Genomic DNA, 16,396 nt, shown 5'->3' with positions numbered 1-16,396 from the left:
ATAATAATTGTAATGCAGTAAAAGCAAGGAATTCTTGCTGGAGACTCTCTGAACTCAACTAACAGTGGTGCTGCAAACATACACACACGTGTGTGTAGATATATATGTAGGTAGTGTTTGCAGAACTGGGATGCAAAATTTTAACCTAACCCCAAAACATGAGGTACTGAACACTAAGGGACTATGCCTGCTCATAAAGTCAATCAGATCTGTTAAAACTTCAAGCATTGAATTTCTGCATACAATTTTGCTGGCTCTCTAAAACAAAGTAAAACAGATTCAGCATTTAAGAATGTGTTCTTATATGCTGAATATAATCATCTATTCATATAAGATAGTGTTCTTCCTGTTGTCAAATCACAGTAATGAGATTTTGGCAGTCTGGAGTGAAAAGTGTCAGTCATGAAATTTTTGCCTCTATCCTGATTGGCTTCCTTCTACATTTCTGTTATGGAAGAGCAGTGATCACAACTTGGCCAAAATGAGGTTAAATTATCTTCCCTCCATTTTGGCTTCAGGAACAGACAGAAGACAAGCTGGAATAAGAAGAGGGAAGCAGCTATACCATCTCCCCAGAAGAGTTTTAAAGACAGAACAGAACGTATGGGAGGCTCTGGATCAGCTGTTGAGAAGTGCATGAATCCCATTTCAAATTCTGTAATGCTGTGCATGTTATGGGGGAGGGGAAGGCATGTAGGAACTGCCACCTTCCCCAAAGCACCAGAATGCAAAAAACAAGTCAGCTTAAAAAGGAGAGGCAGAGAGGCCGAGACACCAAGACATCAGACATTGGGAGGCAGACAGGAATTACCGAATGTCTGGATTGCTGTGGGACTGGGAGAATCCAGCTGATAGCTTGGGAAAACCTTGGCAGTGGGCGATAACAGGGTACTAAACAAAATGGTAATATTGGAGGAGAAACTACAGGCTCTCCTCACTAGCTGGTGTAACCCAGCCTGCAATTTGATCTCAGACAGTTTTTCTAGCAAGAACCCCTGTAGTGGGAGCCAAAATTGCATCACTGGAAGTTTGTGAGAGTTGGCACACACCATGGGCAAGTAGAGGGAACTGAAAATGGGAATATGGACAAAGAAATATGATATCTCTCCCCTGAATAATGCAAGGACAATTTCATGCATTTTCTCAGTAATGTTTTTTGGTATTTCAGACTGGCAATATTTCATTCTTTTCCCACTCACATTTTTTTAAAGTAATAAACACTGATCATCACATACAAACCTTAAAAATACTTTTGGAATTATCAATTATGAAAAAAACCTCCTCATCTACTTCATTACTTGAATCTATGAACAACAGGAGGGCAGAACCCAGCCACGAGACACCCCCTGTGTAGAGGGTTTGTCCCACTGCTTCACATGGGGACAAGCCCCTTTCCACAGAATCTACCACCACATGCCTGTAAATAGTGTTCCTTTAATTGTTCATTGTGTCTGACTTGGTTTTCTTACCTAGTTCTATTCTGTTTAACTCTGTTATCTTCAAAATAGTACATTTCTTCTGATATACTGTGGAATACATGAAGAGATGCAAGTCCTTTATTCTACACAAATACAAGTAAAGGCATACATCCTTTCTACATCTTATCCTTAATTTCCTGTCCCTCTATATATGCTTATGAATTATCTATTAATTCATATTAAAGATGAGAAGGAGCTAGGCTACATTTGTTTTAAACACACTACATTGTCATCCCACAAAGTAGCAAAAACAGGTGATTCTCTGCTTGTCTGTATTTTAAGGTGAAATTTTTAAGAGGTTGGATTTCTCTTGTAAGGAGAGCGGGTGTTTAAATACACACAAGGATATTTCCTGTGTCTGGTTACTTTCCCCATGAGGTGATGCAGTCTGCTTGGGGGCCTGGAGAAATGAGGGAAACAGCATAAAAGGCAAGTCCTGAAATTTGGTGTGAAGAGAAAATTGAGGGGAAAGGAATAATGGTGGGCTGGAGGCAGCCATCCAAATTGACACTTAATGGAGGTTGCAAGGAAGCAGTGCCAGCGGGAAGCGTTTTGTCCCTTGACAGGGGACAAAGATGTGCCTCTCCTGTATTTAACACAAGAGGAAATGTTTTCCTGTATCCCGCTTTCCTGGAAACGGATAAGGGACTTGACCAGCAGGTGCCAATAGGCTGCCACTCGGGTGGCTTTGGAGCAGTGCCACTGGACCAGGTATTCAGGACCTTCGCCCCTAGGTGGATGAAGGGGGCGGAAGGCAAACCCGGGCCGCTCGTCCGATCCCTGCGGCAGGGCAGCCAGCCCGCGGGGCAGGCACGGGCACTGCCCGGGGGATGCGGGGCTGCGGGGTGCGGGCACTGCCCGGGGGATGCGGGGTGCGGGCACTGCCCGGGGGATGCGGGGTGAGGGCACTGCCCGGGGGATGCGGGCACTACCCGGGGGATGCGGGGTGCGGGCACTGCCCGGGCTCTGCGGGGTGAGGGCACTGCCCGGGGGATGCGGGGTGCGGGCACTGCCCGGGGGATGCGGGGTGCGGGCACTGCCCGGGGGATGCGGGGCTGAGGGGCGCCGGCAGCTCCGGCGGCACAGCCGGGCCACCCCGGCCGCCCCGACCCTTCCTCTGCCGGGGCAGCGAGCGCTGCTCGGGGCCGCAGCGACGTGCGGCCGAGCGGGCAGCCGCCCGCAAAAGTTGGAACCCGCCGCTGCCAGGGACGGCTGGCTCGGTGCCGAGGCAGCCCTCGCTGCCGCGGGCGGTGCCCCGGGGGGACCCTGCTGGCTAATTGCGCCTCTCCATCCTTCGCGGGGGCGGGGGGCCGCAGCCGCCGCCCCGGCGCTATTTCAGGGCGGGCGGCGCCGCTCCACACCTGGCCCGGCCCGGCCCCGCCAGCCTCGCTCCCCCGCCTCCCTCGGCAGCTCCTCGGGCATGGCCGAGCCGGGACGCCTGGGCCCCGCTGCCGGCGGCGAAGCGGCCGCCGATGAGTTCCGCGATGTCATCCGCAGCCGCTCGGGTAGGCACCGCACCGCGCCGCGCCGCGCTCCCCCCGCCCGCCCGCAGCCCCGGCGCTCGGGAGTTTTGTCTGTCAGTGCTTTGCCAAATTACTTTTTGTGTTGGCTGAACTTTTCCTTTCGCCGTGCGGCGCAGACGGGGCTCTCCCGCCGGCTCGCTGGGCGGATCGCGCATCTCGGCGTGACGGGCGCGATGCTCGTGTCCGTGTCCGTGTCCCAGCAAACGAGTGCGGCCGTGCGGGTCCCCCCGCTGTCCCCTGCCTTGGGCTGAGCTTGTGCCGCTTGTGTTGGCGGGCAGGTTGTTAAATCTGTAAATGGGAACAGCTGTAACGCTCCCCCAGAGGATAAAGTTTCATGTGCCTGGGGCCCCTTTTTCCAAATCCGTGGTAGTAAAGGTATTTATAGACCATTCACCGTTTACTCATTTGCAGTGCAAGTGCATGTGGAGCTACAAGTTAAATTAACTCTTCTCGAGGCTATATGTGCTTGCCCCGTGATCAAGCTTTAATTTAGTGGTGCCCTTAGACAGTTAAATGACTTTTTAAAAATGGTTGTTCTTGTATCTGAAAAAAGCAGCAGCAAAACATGTGTCATTCATTACGGAATAATTAGGGCTGCTATGGAAATTTCAATCTTGAACTGTTTGGGTGGTAGTAAGTAGAACTTTAAAGTTTCTGTGATAAGTTTTGTGAATGTTACTTTTACTCTGGTAGTATAAAGACACCCCTGTAGCAGAATTTGGTACTTTCCCACTGAAATCTCTCTGATACAGTTCATGAAGACCTCCTGTTTTTTTTTTGTTTGTTTGTTTTTTTTTCCTAATGCTATCCCCGTTCTGTTCTCCTAATAATTGCTTCTCCTTCAATATGGCATTTAAAAGGATGGGTATTGCCCATGGGGTGTAGGAAATGTGCTTACCAAGCCAACAGAAGTGGTGAAGAGTTAAGTGGATATTTAACTTTTTTTTTTTTTCCACCCAAAGAGCTTCTCCTGGCTTCTGTGTCATGTCTTTTACCTGGGTTTCTGCACTGTGAGAATGTGAAAGAAGTGTTGGGTGAGCTGTCTCCATAGTCATTCCTGGTTAGGCTGGTTGTGTTACCTCTTATGGCAGCACATGTTCCCTGTTCCATACTTAGCTCTCTTACTGTTTAGGGGATATGAAATGCAGGCTGAGCGCAGCACAGTGAAAAGCCCTCTTCATTTAAAGGCTTGTCCTGTTAGTGTATAATGAAGTATTTGGGCAGTTGCTGACTGGAGGAGCAAGAACTTGAATTAAAAAAAAAAAAAAAAAAACACTTCAGATCCATGTAACTTTCAGAAAGTGAAATTGAGGCAGTAACTTCACTGTTAGATACTTACAAATCTGAACTGAGTGTTTCCTCCTACATTTTTTTCCCCTATAGCTAGTAAGTACTTTTAATGTTCAGTTCTATTTCCCACTTTAAAAATTCATAATTGAGAACAGACACTCTCTGAAAAGCTAGTCAGGAAATGTTACCTATTAACATTTTAAGCTTTTCCTAATTATCCCTTATACTTTGTTTCACTTGGAAAGTCTGTTTCCAGATCAACTTCAGTGGCAATATGTTAGTTGCATAATAAGTATAAGATCTCAAATGACTCTAAAATGTTTCTCAAGTTTCCTGCTATAAAGTAGTATTAGGATTTAGATGTTAGCAGTAGGCATGGAGCAAACATTTGTGCTTCTTAATTGGGCACAATTCCCTGGTGTAATATCTATGATGAATAAGAAACAGAATCAGTTTAAGAATCATAGAATTGCCCCAGATGTTTATAAGCCTGGAGATATAAGGAAATTCAATTTCCATGGTAATATTCATCACAGGTATACTTTTTGTTTTGTGGTATACCTCACCGTGGTCTCTTACTCTGCTTATCTTTTGTTGTTATTATCTAACTTTGAAATGCAGGGCTTAAAATCTGGCTATGGATTTGGGTAGCAGCAATGAGCAACTAATTAACACAGTTGTTGGCACAAGCAAACTTGAGAAGAATTTGGTGGAATCTTGTTTACAAGCCTCATGATGGGTTCATTTTGGGTTGGGATTTTTCTGTAACCTATGACCAGGGTAAGGCATTTCTGGATTTGGGATTCTGTATTTGTTTGAACATGCATTCTTGTACAAATTTGGGTTGGAAGTTTTAGGAGGGGTTCTCAAGCATAATCATTAACACACCTTAAGTCTGTAGAATTGTTCTCAGATGGCACCTTCTAGGCCTGCAGAAAAGATTTTGGGACCCAGTAAGGAAGATCTTGGTGACTGAACATAGAGCTATTGTAGCAATCTTATGGAGCTTTAGGGCACCAGGTATGGATGGGCTTTAAAAGAGATTGTAACCCACTTGTTTTTTACTGTGTTTATATTAATTTCATCTTTTGGGGGTCTGCTGCTTTCTGTCAGCTCCTGGATAAAAAGTTTGACCTTTGGCAGGTGCAGGTCATGTCTTCCCATGAAACCAGGGAAAAGATAGGGTAGAATATGTTGCTATATTTGCCATATCAAAATATTATATACTTGCAGATTCAAGGTCATATTCAAAAGCCCATAGTATCAATATTTTGTTAAGATGAATGGCTGATGCAGATAGTATTAATTTGGGCATCCTGCTGTCAGTTCTATGTTAAATGATTGAAAAAAGTAATGAGGATTCACTTTATGTAAGGACAAAATTTAAAAGTTTGTTAGTACAATTTACAGGAAGGCAGGCTCTGTCAAATATTCTTTATGTACAAATTTTACTGATCAAGCGATTCCTTGCAGTATGTTACAACACACACGCACGAAAATAGCACTAGCAGTAAAATACCTACTAAATTGTTTAAAACACACAAAACAGTTGTATTGCAGAAGTTACCATCGGGGAGTGTAAAATGGGATTTTCCTCGTTGTGTCTCTGTGAGGATAATTTCAAGCTCTGACACTAATTCATCATTTCTTACTGATACAGCATGGGTTGAGTTGCCTGAGCTATGAAGATTCACAGGTATGCAGAGCTTAGGAGTGAGGAATGTAAGCTGTGCTGCCAGAGGGAGGGAAGAACTTAGTGGCCACTGCAGGGGCTCTGTTCAGCATGTCCTTGTCATGTGATGACATAGGGAAATGGGTGTAGGAAAGTTTATTTTTGCCTCTTGTATATGGCACGGCTGATTCTACTTTGAGAAATGTGTTGGAAAATAACCACAAAACCTGAAATCCAAGGTGAATGTATATGGAGCTTAGACAATAATTTGTTTTAAGCTTTTTATGAGATGCTGCAGAAGTAACTTAATTACTATGAGTATATTCATGGCCAGAAAATCCTAGCTGCTGAATGCCTACTAGGGGAGGGAGCAATAAGGAAGGAGAAGTCAAAGCTAGTAAATTTATTTAAAGCATATGATATCTTGCACAGAGAAGATGGTTAACCTCTGGGGATAGATCCTTTATATCTAGAGGTGTTTGGTCCAGCATTTAGTACTTTTTTGTGAGGTAAGCTTTATTCAAATGCGGGCTACTGGATTCAGCATGTAAAAGCCTGTTGTAAAACATCAGTCCAGACCATATCTTATGGTCCCTTCTGATCACAATGGTATTCATTTGAGTCTGTCTGGGTCTTCAGTTTAATGCTTGCCTTCCAAATTGGGCTTTCCCCAGACCTGATGGACTACCCTTTTTCTTTCTGGTGTGAGACAGGCTGAGCATATTCCTTTCGCCCTGTGCAGGGGCACTGACAATTCTTAAAATACTGGGGTTAAACCAGAATCCATCCAGGTCTTGAGCTAAGATTGCTCCAGAGAGGTGTTGAGCTAGTATTAGCAAAAAGGCAGTGTAAAACAGCTGCAAATGTGGATGTTACAAGCTGCCCTTGCTTTCCAAACCACTGATAAGCATGCCAGTCTGGAAAGTGTGGATCTCTAATGTATTGTACTTGATGTCATGTTTGTTGAATGCATGGAGACCATGTCTTGGGAAATGGATGTTGCGAAGCTTAATAAAACTTATCTTTGTGATTTAATTTCTCTGAAGAACACGTGGTTTTGATTTTTCAGAATGCCTTTCCTGGCTGTACAGTTAAATAGCACCATCAAGTCTCAAATGCATTTGCATGCTTGCTATGTTGAAAGAACACTTAAAAAAAAAAAAAAAGCAAATGCAACCCAAAGCTGAGAGTGAGTGGTTTTATGCAGTAAGAAGAAATCTGCATGCCATAAATACTTTGTCATAAATTTAATGAAGATTTAGATTTTATTACTGTTTCAGAACTTGGTAACTGTAGTCATGATTAGCAACACAAAGCCCTCTAATTTCTTCAGTTCATATGCATCCATCAGAAAAGTGCTGAAGACCTCGTTTGTTCTTAACTTATAGTACAAAATTATGCAGATCTGGAGTAAGCTGCTGTTTTAACTTGATGACTGCTTAGAAAAATGATTTGGTGTGGTTTGGGGTTTGAGTGAGGACTTTATCTCACCCACATTGCCTTCTGTTAAGTTGCAAGACTTGAAGTTCTGCCGAGAAGACAACTATTTTGTTCTTTATATACAGCATAACAAAGCAATTGTTAGGAATTGGCACTAAGAAACGTTAATAGTTTCCAGAATATATGCTTTCTTTTCTTTTGTACTTAATTGCCATTAAAAGGTAAAGCTACAATGTGTAGTGGTGATAAAAGCAGTTAAATAGACTTATAATGGTGGTTCTGCTTTTTTCCTCTGCTTTGCTCCCTCTGTCCTACCCGAGCTTCTTTGATGTGCAAACTGTAGGCTTTAGGGGCTGAGTGAAGCTGCTGCATAAGGGCTAAGTACAAGGTCATGGTCATAAGGCTAATGCATGTGTCAAAATAAATATTTATAGATAAATATTTTACATACAAAATTTGGGTTTGGATGGATATATTTCTATATTGCTTAAAGGAAAAAAAAAAACCCTCTGCTGATGAAACAGAATGAAAATGTGGATATAAACTGCTCAGACTAATTCATGGCTTTGCCAGTTCATCTGTGGTTTTGTGGGACACTTGTAGCTTGCAAAGCAATTGTAGGGCAAAAGCTGATAGTGATGTGGTAGTAATATCCTCCTGTACTTCATCCCTCTTCAGGACATAGATTAGCAGGATGTAATAAGCAGAGCAAACTAGAAATTTTTTTGCAATGTTTACAATCACAGCATGCAAAGGCGTCTATGTAGAAAGTGATTTTTAAATATGTGGTTTATATGGGTAAAATAATTTAATCACTGAAATAAATTTTTTCTTGTACAGGGCTTCATTATATGCTTTAAACTATTGTACTCAAATCAATCTTTTGGGTTTTTTCCAGATAAAATTAAATTACATATGTTTCTCTTGCTGAAATTAAGTTTTAATCTTGTTTTAGTTTTCTTTTATTTTGAGGTATTTCCTTTATTTCTATTGTACTTGACAGGCTGCATTTATTTTTATCAGAATGAGGACCTCACTATCCACTATATAATGTGCTCATTGTGGTGTAGCAGATGCCTAACTGTAGGACAAAAAATTGTATTTTGAGTAGTTAGGTGGTTTTTTTTCCACATCTATTTAAGATTTGAAAAAGCATGGGAACTGGGATGTTCAGAAGTGCTGAAGACTTGCAGCTTTTGTTACTTAGTCATTTCAGTCTGAACAGAAGTGGAGGGGATGAAAATCGCTATGAAATGTGTTACCAAAATATCTCAAAACTTAAATCCTGTTAAGTAGTAGTCTCTGATCAAAAGCAAACATTTTTTCATTTCCATGGCAAAAGGTCATCCAACCAGCAATTTATTTAAGATTCTAAATTTAATAGCTTTCTCTATAAGTATCTGTTTTTTAATTGCCTGCCTTCTGTATACTGTTGCCTTGACAACAGTATTTTGGTATGGTGAGGAGTTATGATATTTTAAATGTGGATCTAAAGAAATACTATATGTGTCTTTAAACTAGCTTTAGACCTGCAACATCTGTAAACAATTACTGTTTTAGCTGTTGAGTGCAAGTGTGTTGGTTGTATACTGTAGCTGATTCTGTTGTGTGGATAAGTGCTCACATCTTGTCATTAGCTGTATACCCATTAGACATTAAAGGTAATGGATTTATTTTGATTAAAGTGATCTCCTGCCATATGAATCTCTAATTGGCAGAATTTAATTCAACACTTTTCCTTTCTTTCTTTTTAAGTTAAGAATAATTCACTGTCTTGAATGATGACTTGCTTGTGGTTATCAGCAGTGGGGGGGGAAAATCCCCTACCTTGGCATGTAATTTCAAAGTACAAGTGTCTTCCTTGAAAAAGCTAAAATATCTCCTAGCATGGTACCAATGTCTCTCTGTGGTGTCCCATCCATTGCTGAATTTCTGAAATTACTTTGAATAAATTCCCACCTCTTATATCTGGAACTCCATGAGCAATGGATGTGCTGCTTTGTGTTACCTGGCAAATACTAGACTGAATATCAAGGTTAGTTTTTTGCTGTACTTATACTGTGTGATTTGTATCAAGAACACAACGTGATTGAATTATGCTGCAGGATGCAATCAGATGCCATAAATATTATTGTCTACAAAGAGTCTTGGAAGTGGTTGCTGGACTGCTTTTAAGAAGCACTTTGGCTTGGCTATTGAAGCCATAGATTGGATCCTAATTTTGAAATATCAACCTGTTTGTTAGCGAGATAATACACTGTATAACTAATTTATTGTTTAGAAGAATGGTTGGATTTTAAAGAAATATTGATATTGTTTGTAGCTTTCAAAAGCTGCTTTTGCCTTTTGTTCAGCCAGTGTATCAAGTCCTTATCAAAGAGGAAATGCACTAATCAAATTACTTAGGGTGCCTGCCCTGCTTAGTAATTTTCATTTCCACCTTGTTGTACAAGAAGAAAAAAATTTAAAAAGTGCAATATATGTCAGCTTCTACCCAGACACTGTTCTACGTAAGTTTGAGACAATCATATAGGGGAGGAGGACCTGTAAAGTTCATCTGGAAGTTTTCACTAAGTCACAATGGTCCCAAATGAGCTTCCTGTAAAGATTGTCTAGTAATGTATTAATAAGTAATAATTGAAGCAAAACTATTATTTAACTACGATTTCATCATGTTAACTTTTGCTTGGTGATGGTGTCTACTGTTCTCATATTCTTTAACGTCAAGAAAGACTTGCTGGTTTGGTGTTTGGAATTTATCAGACTGTTTACAAATAGATTTATATGACATTTCCATGTTGTCAGTGGAAGTAGACGAGCATAATAAAGATTGTGTTATAAATTTATATGCAATAGTATTTCAGTTCTTGATGGCTCACATCTGCCATGAACCATCTGCAGGAACTGGGTTTAGCCTTGCATATGGCCTTTAAACTGTGAAGTATAATCTTCTACACCTATGACCTAAACCTATTTCTTTAGTCCGAAGTGTGCCTTGGGACTGTAGGAGCATCCTATCTTTAGGTTATCTAGCATCACAATTATCACATATGTTCCTGAAAAAAAACTAGCAGCTGGGAAAACAAAACAGCACTTTTATTGCAGTGTTGTTTTTTTCCCCACGCACAATAATTAAGCTAATTCAATTAGGCTTTGTGTGATCTTTCCCCTTTTATCTCAAGTGTAATGCTTTGTTGAACACTAGAGGGAAATAACTAAGGATTGGCAATGTGTACTTGCAAAATATTCTTCAGCTGAACGCTGGCTGCCTTCTCAGAACGATTTCTGGTTGTTGTGGATTTAAACAATTATCATTTCATTATCTGGAGATTCTGCAGAAGTGTCACTGGTCCCTAATTTGCTGGAAATGTCACTGTGCTGTTGGTGTGGTGTGAAGCTGCATGGAACTTGCTGCTTGTTTGGGATTCTTTCCCCGTGGTTTCCTGTACCCAACAGATGGGTGAAGGAAACTTCTACTGTGTGAAGAAACTTTCTAGTCTGCTTCCCAATCCATATTGGACTTGCTAAATTTATGTTAATTCAGTCATATTTTTTCTTTCCTCTTTGTAATGCTGCTGGCTGGCAACAGCAATAACGACAGTAGTGCTGGAAGATTCCCTATCCTCTGGGATGATGGCTGTTTTCTGAGTTGTTTTTTCATAGCTATAAAGTCATCAGTAGTGCAGGAAAGAGCAACAGATTGAGGCCTGGTGACACTGCACCAAAATTTGTTATCTCTTCAGTATCTGGCTTGATCAGAGCTGTGCAGGCTGGGTGTAATCTGAGCTGCTTCTGTAAATTCCTGCAGGTCCAGATTCTGAAAGCAGTCAAGGGAGAATTTGGTTCATTAGGGATTAATAAAATAAATACTGAGTACTACTTAGATATAATGGCCTACAGTAAAAATTGCTAAATTTGTCCTTCCCCTCGGGGGAAAAAAAAAAATCTCAACAAAATATTTGTTTGAATGTAACCAGAAAGGTAGAAGTGGTGGTCCTTAGGCAGTCTTGACCCTTTCTGCTGGATTATTCCAATGACCTTGTCTAGAACTGAGGGTCTGTGAATTTCAACCAGGTGTCCTGCTACACAGAGAAGTGAGTCCACAAATGGAGTGATTTGCATGGCAGAGTAGAAAATTAATTCATCATGATGATTGCCATTTGGCTGATAGTTAAACAGAGGCATAGATAATACTAATGCATTCTTCCTGCAAGACTAAGTCAATTAAACCCCATCCAGCTGAGACAGATCTCTTTTCATCAAGATTTCTTTCAAGGCTCATGTGACTTCCTCCACATAATAAATTAGCAACTGGGAATGGAACACCAAAGTCAGTTTCATTCTTTAAACTCTTACTATAAACTCCCTCAGGATACTTGGGGAAAAAAATCAGTTACAGTACATTTTTTCCCCTCCTTAGAAATTGTCCTTAAAAAAAAAAAAAGTCCCTGAATGACTCATTTAGACTTATGCAAAATATTCTGCTGAAAAGTTCTTAGTCATTTGGTATGTCAGGATTTCAGTCTTCTGTTGTGGGAAAGAAGAGAAGGTATGGTGCACAGACACACGACTGATTTGTATTCAAAACATAAGCACTCACCCAGAAAAGTTTAAATCTTCTGCAAATCTGGTGTAGTTTTAAAAGATCCAAAACTTATGTTTAAGTACTTAAGTACTGCACTTTTGTGGCTAGGCTCTTTAAAACAATTATTTCTGCTTAATTAATATTAACAGTACCTTTCATCTCTTGTAGCTGCTGCAGTTTGAATAATAATTCCAAGTTTAAAGCTATTGATTTCATGGAATTATTTTGCAAATTATTCATTGCATAGGTTTTAATAAAAGGGGAATGTTTAAGTATCAATCTGAATAAACACTGTGAAATCCTAACTTTGTTATGAAAGATGACTTTAATTATTTTTGTTCCAAAATATTATGCAATCTAATATCCTAAACAGTTACAACACTATCAATCAAAATGCAGAGGTATGATGTTTAAAACTTGTGCTTTCTTTCATGAGTACTGTTTTACAGATAGCAGAGAGAAGGATTCTTCATTCCATCTGAAACTGAAAGAACTCTTTTCTCTAAGAGCAAATGTTCTCTAAGTAAGAAAAGTAAAGCTCACCAAGAATTTCAGTCGTGGCATGAGAAGCCCACATTTAGCTAAGCTCCAGATCCCTTGCCAGTGCATGCCATGACTTACAGGGAACTTTCTACTCAATAAAGGTTTGCAGAGAATCTGTGATTTTAAGCATCAAAAAGATCCCAAACACCAAACCAAACAAACAAAAAAATCAAACAAATACCAAACTGGAAACAATCTTGAAGAACCCAACCACACAAACTAAAAGTAACCAAAAAATCCCCAAACCACCAGAATACAAAAAAAAAAAAAAAAAAAAAACAAAAAAAAAAAAACAAAAACAACAACCAAAAACACACCACTTCCACACAGCCTCTCTGCTTCCCAGACCATGAGAGAAAAGCTAAATGAGTTTCCTGGCCTAGTAGTGTGATATGTTGCCGCTCTGACTTTGCAATGCTGATTAACTACTTAATCTGCTTTAAAGGAGGAAGGTGAATCTACATTTTGTTTCAAAGTGCATGGTCATTTTCTGATCAAATCCAAGTTCAGCTCCCAGTCACACCCTGACTGAGCCTCATCTCCTAAGCTTTCACCTGGCTTCAGAGGTGCTCCAGCAGGGGCACCTTCCTCAGGGTGCAGCTGCTGCTGCTGGTACCCAAGAGCTTGGCTTGTACAGCTCCATCACATGGAGTAGAGGGTCCTGGTAGAATATTCTTGCAGCTTGCTTAGGTTGCTAATGCCTGTAAGAGAAGTTACAGCCTAAGCACAAGCACAGACTGTCTCTTTATCAGAGACAGACATGTGCAGCTATCAGCAGCCTGAACTGTAGGCTGGGCTAACCTGGCATGTTAGTGCTAATTGCTAGACAGTGATCCCAAAATAATCTGGTGATAGCTGTTGGCACTCCTGGGTGAACAATCCTGTATCATGAAAGAGAGTATGGGATGTGGTAGTCCTCAAGTGACAGAGAGTAGTGGGTGGTGGAGTTTTCTCATCAGTGGGATCCTTGTAGAAAAGGGAGAGGCTGGCTTGCTTGTTACAAATGTTCTGGCTGTGGTTCCCTGCCAGAGCAGGGTTAACAAAGGAGAGATGAAGGCTCAAAATAGACAAATGTATTCCCTGTAAATAACACCATGAATGTGTGATAGATGGTGCTACTGTTGGAGTGCTGCATTAGTGCAAAAAAAGTTCTGAAGATGTAACTAACATTACTAGAATGAGTATATTCTATGTACTCCTACCTAGACAGGTAGAAAACTTGTAAAGAAAAAGATATAGTATCTTAAAATGTAAATTAATTAACAGTGACTGTATGGGGGGAGTAGTTTTCTGCCTCTCATTTGGGCATGATATATATGTATTCTAACTGGGAAAGAAATGAAAAGTTTAATTTCACATCAGATTCCTTATTAAGTATTTTCTTGTAGTTAAATTAGAATGCTGCTTGCAGCAGTTTAAAGTGCTTGTCAAAGTAAAGAGCAGCTTGGCATATTTCTTGTTTTCAGAGCTTAAAGTACTAAAGAAACACTGGCACAGGAATTAAACATGCTTTTTTCTTCTTTTTTTTTTTGTTCTTTTTTTTTTTTTTTTAATAAGAGTTTACCTGTGTAGAAACTGATTTTGTAGGCTTTTCATACAGCCATGACTGGAATGAAGCAATCCCTTTGGAGGGTTGTTGTGAAGCAGAAATTACACTGGCTTGCCTTCAGTGCACATGCAGCTTATTTAATGAAGTGATGAGCAAAGTATATAAGCCTGAACATACTAAAAGGGAATGGAAGCTGAGTTTTCTTGATATAATTATGCCTGGGATTTGATCTGTTTCTTTCCCTGTCCTGGTGGGAACTTTATCCACTTACTGCTGTTCATAAGCGCTTACGAATGCTAAATTCAACTGTTTCTTCAATGCATATATTTGTTCAAAGATATTCTAGTCAAGAACAAACCAAGAGACTTCTGGGCCAATTATCAAAATCAGTAGAAAATGCAGGTGTGTGAAATATATGCTTTTACATACAACACATGTCTGGTGTTTTATAGTGAACCAGCTGAGGTTCATATAGTGAGGAGTTTTGCATTTGATATCTCTATTTGCCTTACTTGAATGCTGATTTTCCGTCTCAGTTCTGGAAAGTTTTCTGGCAATGCCATAGGATCACTTACTTCTAAGATACAGCACCACTCCTTAAGTAATGCTCGAGTTAACTTTTAGGGGTTTCACAGCACATAGTAGATCCTACACATGGTGTTGCCTGGGATGCTTGGAATTGGGTTCCAAACTTCAGTTTTCTGTCAAGTGACTATATTTTTACTAACTTCACTGATCAGCATATCTATGATTTCTTTTTTTTCCTGAAAGAATACAATCCAAGTGATTTGGGGTTTAAGGAAATCCTGATGTATTCAGGTATATGTTTCAAAGAAATAGTTGAATTAGGGTCTTAAAAGAGCTTAAATTTCTTTTAGGATAAAATTAGTGTCTTGCAATATTTAATATCCATTTATAAGAATGTATCTTAATTATTACTGTATGATTTCTTTAGTCTTTGAAATGCAAAAATGCCAATTCTAATTAAGTGACATGTTTAAATAATTAAAAAATCCTCCCAAACCACAACAACATAAACCAGTACAGAATACACTTTACCTTCTGTTAATTAGTCAGGCTTACCTGTCTTCCATGGTATATTAAGATACTTTGATTTATAGAGCATCAATTACCTGATAGAATAACTGGACCATGCTTTTTTGCTTAAGAGGTAATTCTGAGATATAGCTTTATGATGTCATTATCTTGATAAATGCTTTTGTCAGAAATATGATACAGCTGTAATGAAATTGTGGTTCAAAACAAAATTTGCAATCATGATATAGATGGCAAGAGTACCAGTTGAGCTTGACTTTTTCTTTTTCCTCTGTCCAAGTTTAACAAACTAAATAACAGTGGAGGGGAAGGAAGGAGTGCTTAAACAATATGCAAATTGCCCCATGTCCACACCATGTTTGTTGATCAGAATGTGAGAAATGTATGTTTCTCTTCCTGAGGAAGCTTGTTACAATCTTGCCATAAATTCATAACCACTTTGTTAACCATGGAAAAACTGATTTATGTTTAAAGTTGTATATCCACTTGGAGTGGGAGATCTGCATTAAAACTGCTTCCTGAGTTTGGTCATACTTTATTTGCAAAAAAGCCTCTTGTGCATGTGTGTATAAAAGGACATTCAGGGATGAAAGCTGTAGCCTAGGTATATACCTTGAGTGTGTGAGTGCTTAAACATTCATCCCACCCTCTGGATTCTGTATTCCAGCTGGTACAACAATCAAGACAAGGAAAAAATCTTACCTACACCCTCATGTGCACTATACTGCAATGGAGACCAAGGCATAGCATAAAAGATCCAAAGCTTTTGTTGCAGAATTTTGTTTCTGGATGCTGCTGCTTTTCTCGGCATTTCCCTCTTGTGTGAGTTTCTGTTCAAATTGTGATGGTACCAGCAGTCAGGAGTGTGAGGATCTGTGCTTTGCTTCCCGGGTTGGCTCTCATCTCTGCTGATGGGCACTGGGTGAGTCCTGTGGTCTCTTCTCCCTCTCTATGGCACAGAAAATACAGCACTTGGGACAGTGTTCTGGGAATGTGTGTGTGTTTTGGTGGCTCTTTTCTCCACCAGTACCTATCATCAGAGATGCATTAACAGTTCTGTTGGATTTTGTGGTACAATATATTATCTGGCTGGCTGGAAAACTGTAGAGGAGACAAGATGTCCTAACACATGGAAAAATATCATGGATTATAGGATTACAGATTAAGGCTCTGTTCTTTCAGCAAGGCAAGCCATTATCCTGGTCATATTTTGTGGTCTATTTACTTTTTTTCCTTTTTGAAGCCCTGCCAATTAAAATT

At 40.2% G+C, this 16,396-nt stretch overlaps 1 protein-coding gene across 1 annotated transcript in view; it reads left to right on the top strand.

The window, feature by feature from the left end:
* The first annotated feature begins 2,883 nt into the window (after positions 1-2,883).
* Positions 2,884-16,396, top strand: part of DMD (dystrophin) — a 1,148,985-nt gene continuing 1,135,472 nt past the window's right edge. Inside the window, exon 1 of the mRNA XM_077781657.2 lies at positions 2,884-2,983. Coding sequence (XP_077637783.2) covers positions 2,899-2,983 — 85 coding nt within the window. The 5' untranslated portion in view covers positions 2,884-2,898. The remainder of the gene's footprint in view (positions 2,984-16,396) is intronic.

Source organism: Lonchura striata, chromosome 1 (genome assembly GCF_050655825.1).
Source record: "Lonchura striata isolate lonStrDom1 chromosome 1, ASM5065582v1, whole genome shotgun sequence".
In the NCBI taxonomy this organism is placed as follows: Eukaryota; Metazoa; Chordata; class Aves; order Passeriformes; family Estrildidae; genus Lonchura; species Lonchura striata.
Note: the sequence above shows the minus strand (reverse complement) of the source record. Positions and strands in the feature narration are given on the sequence as shown.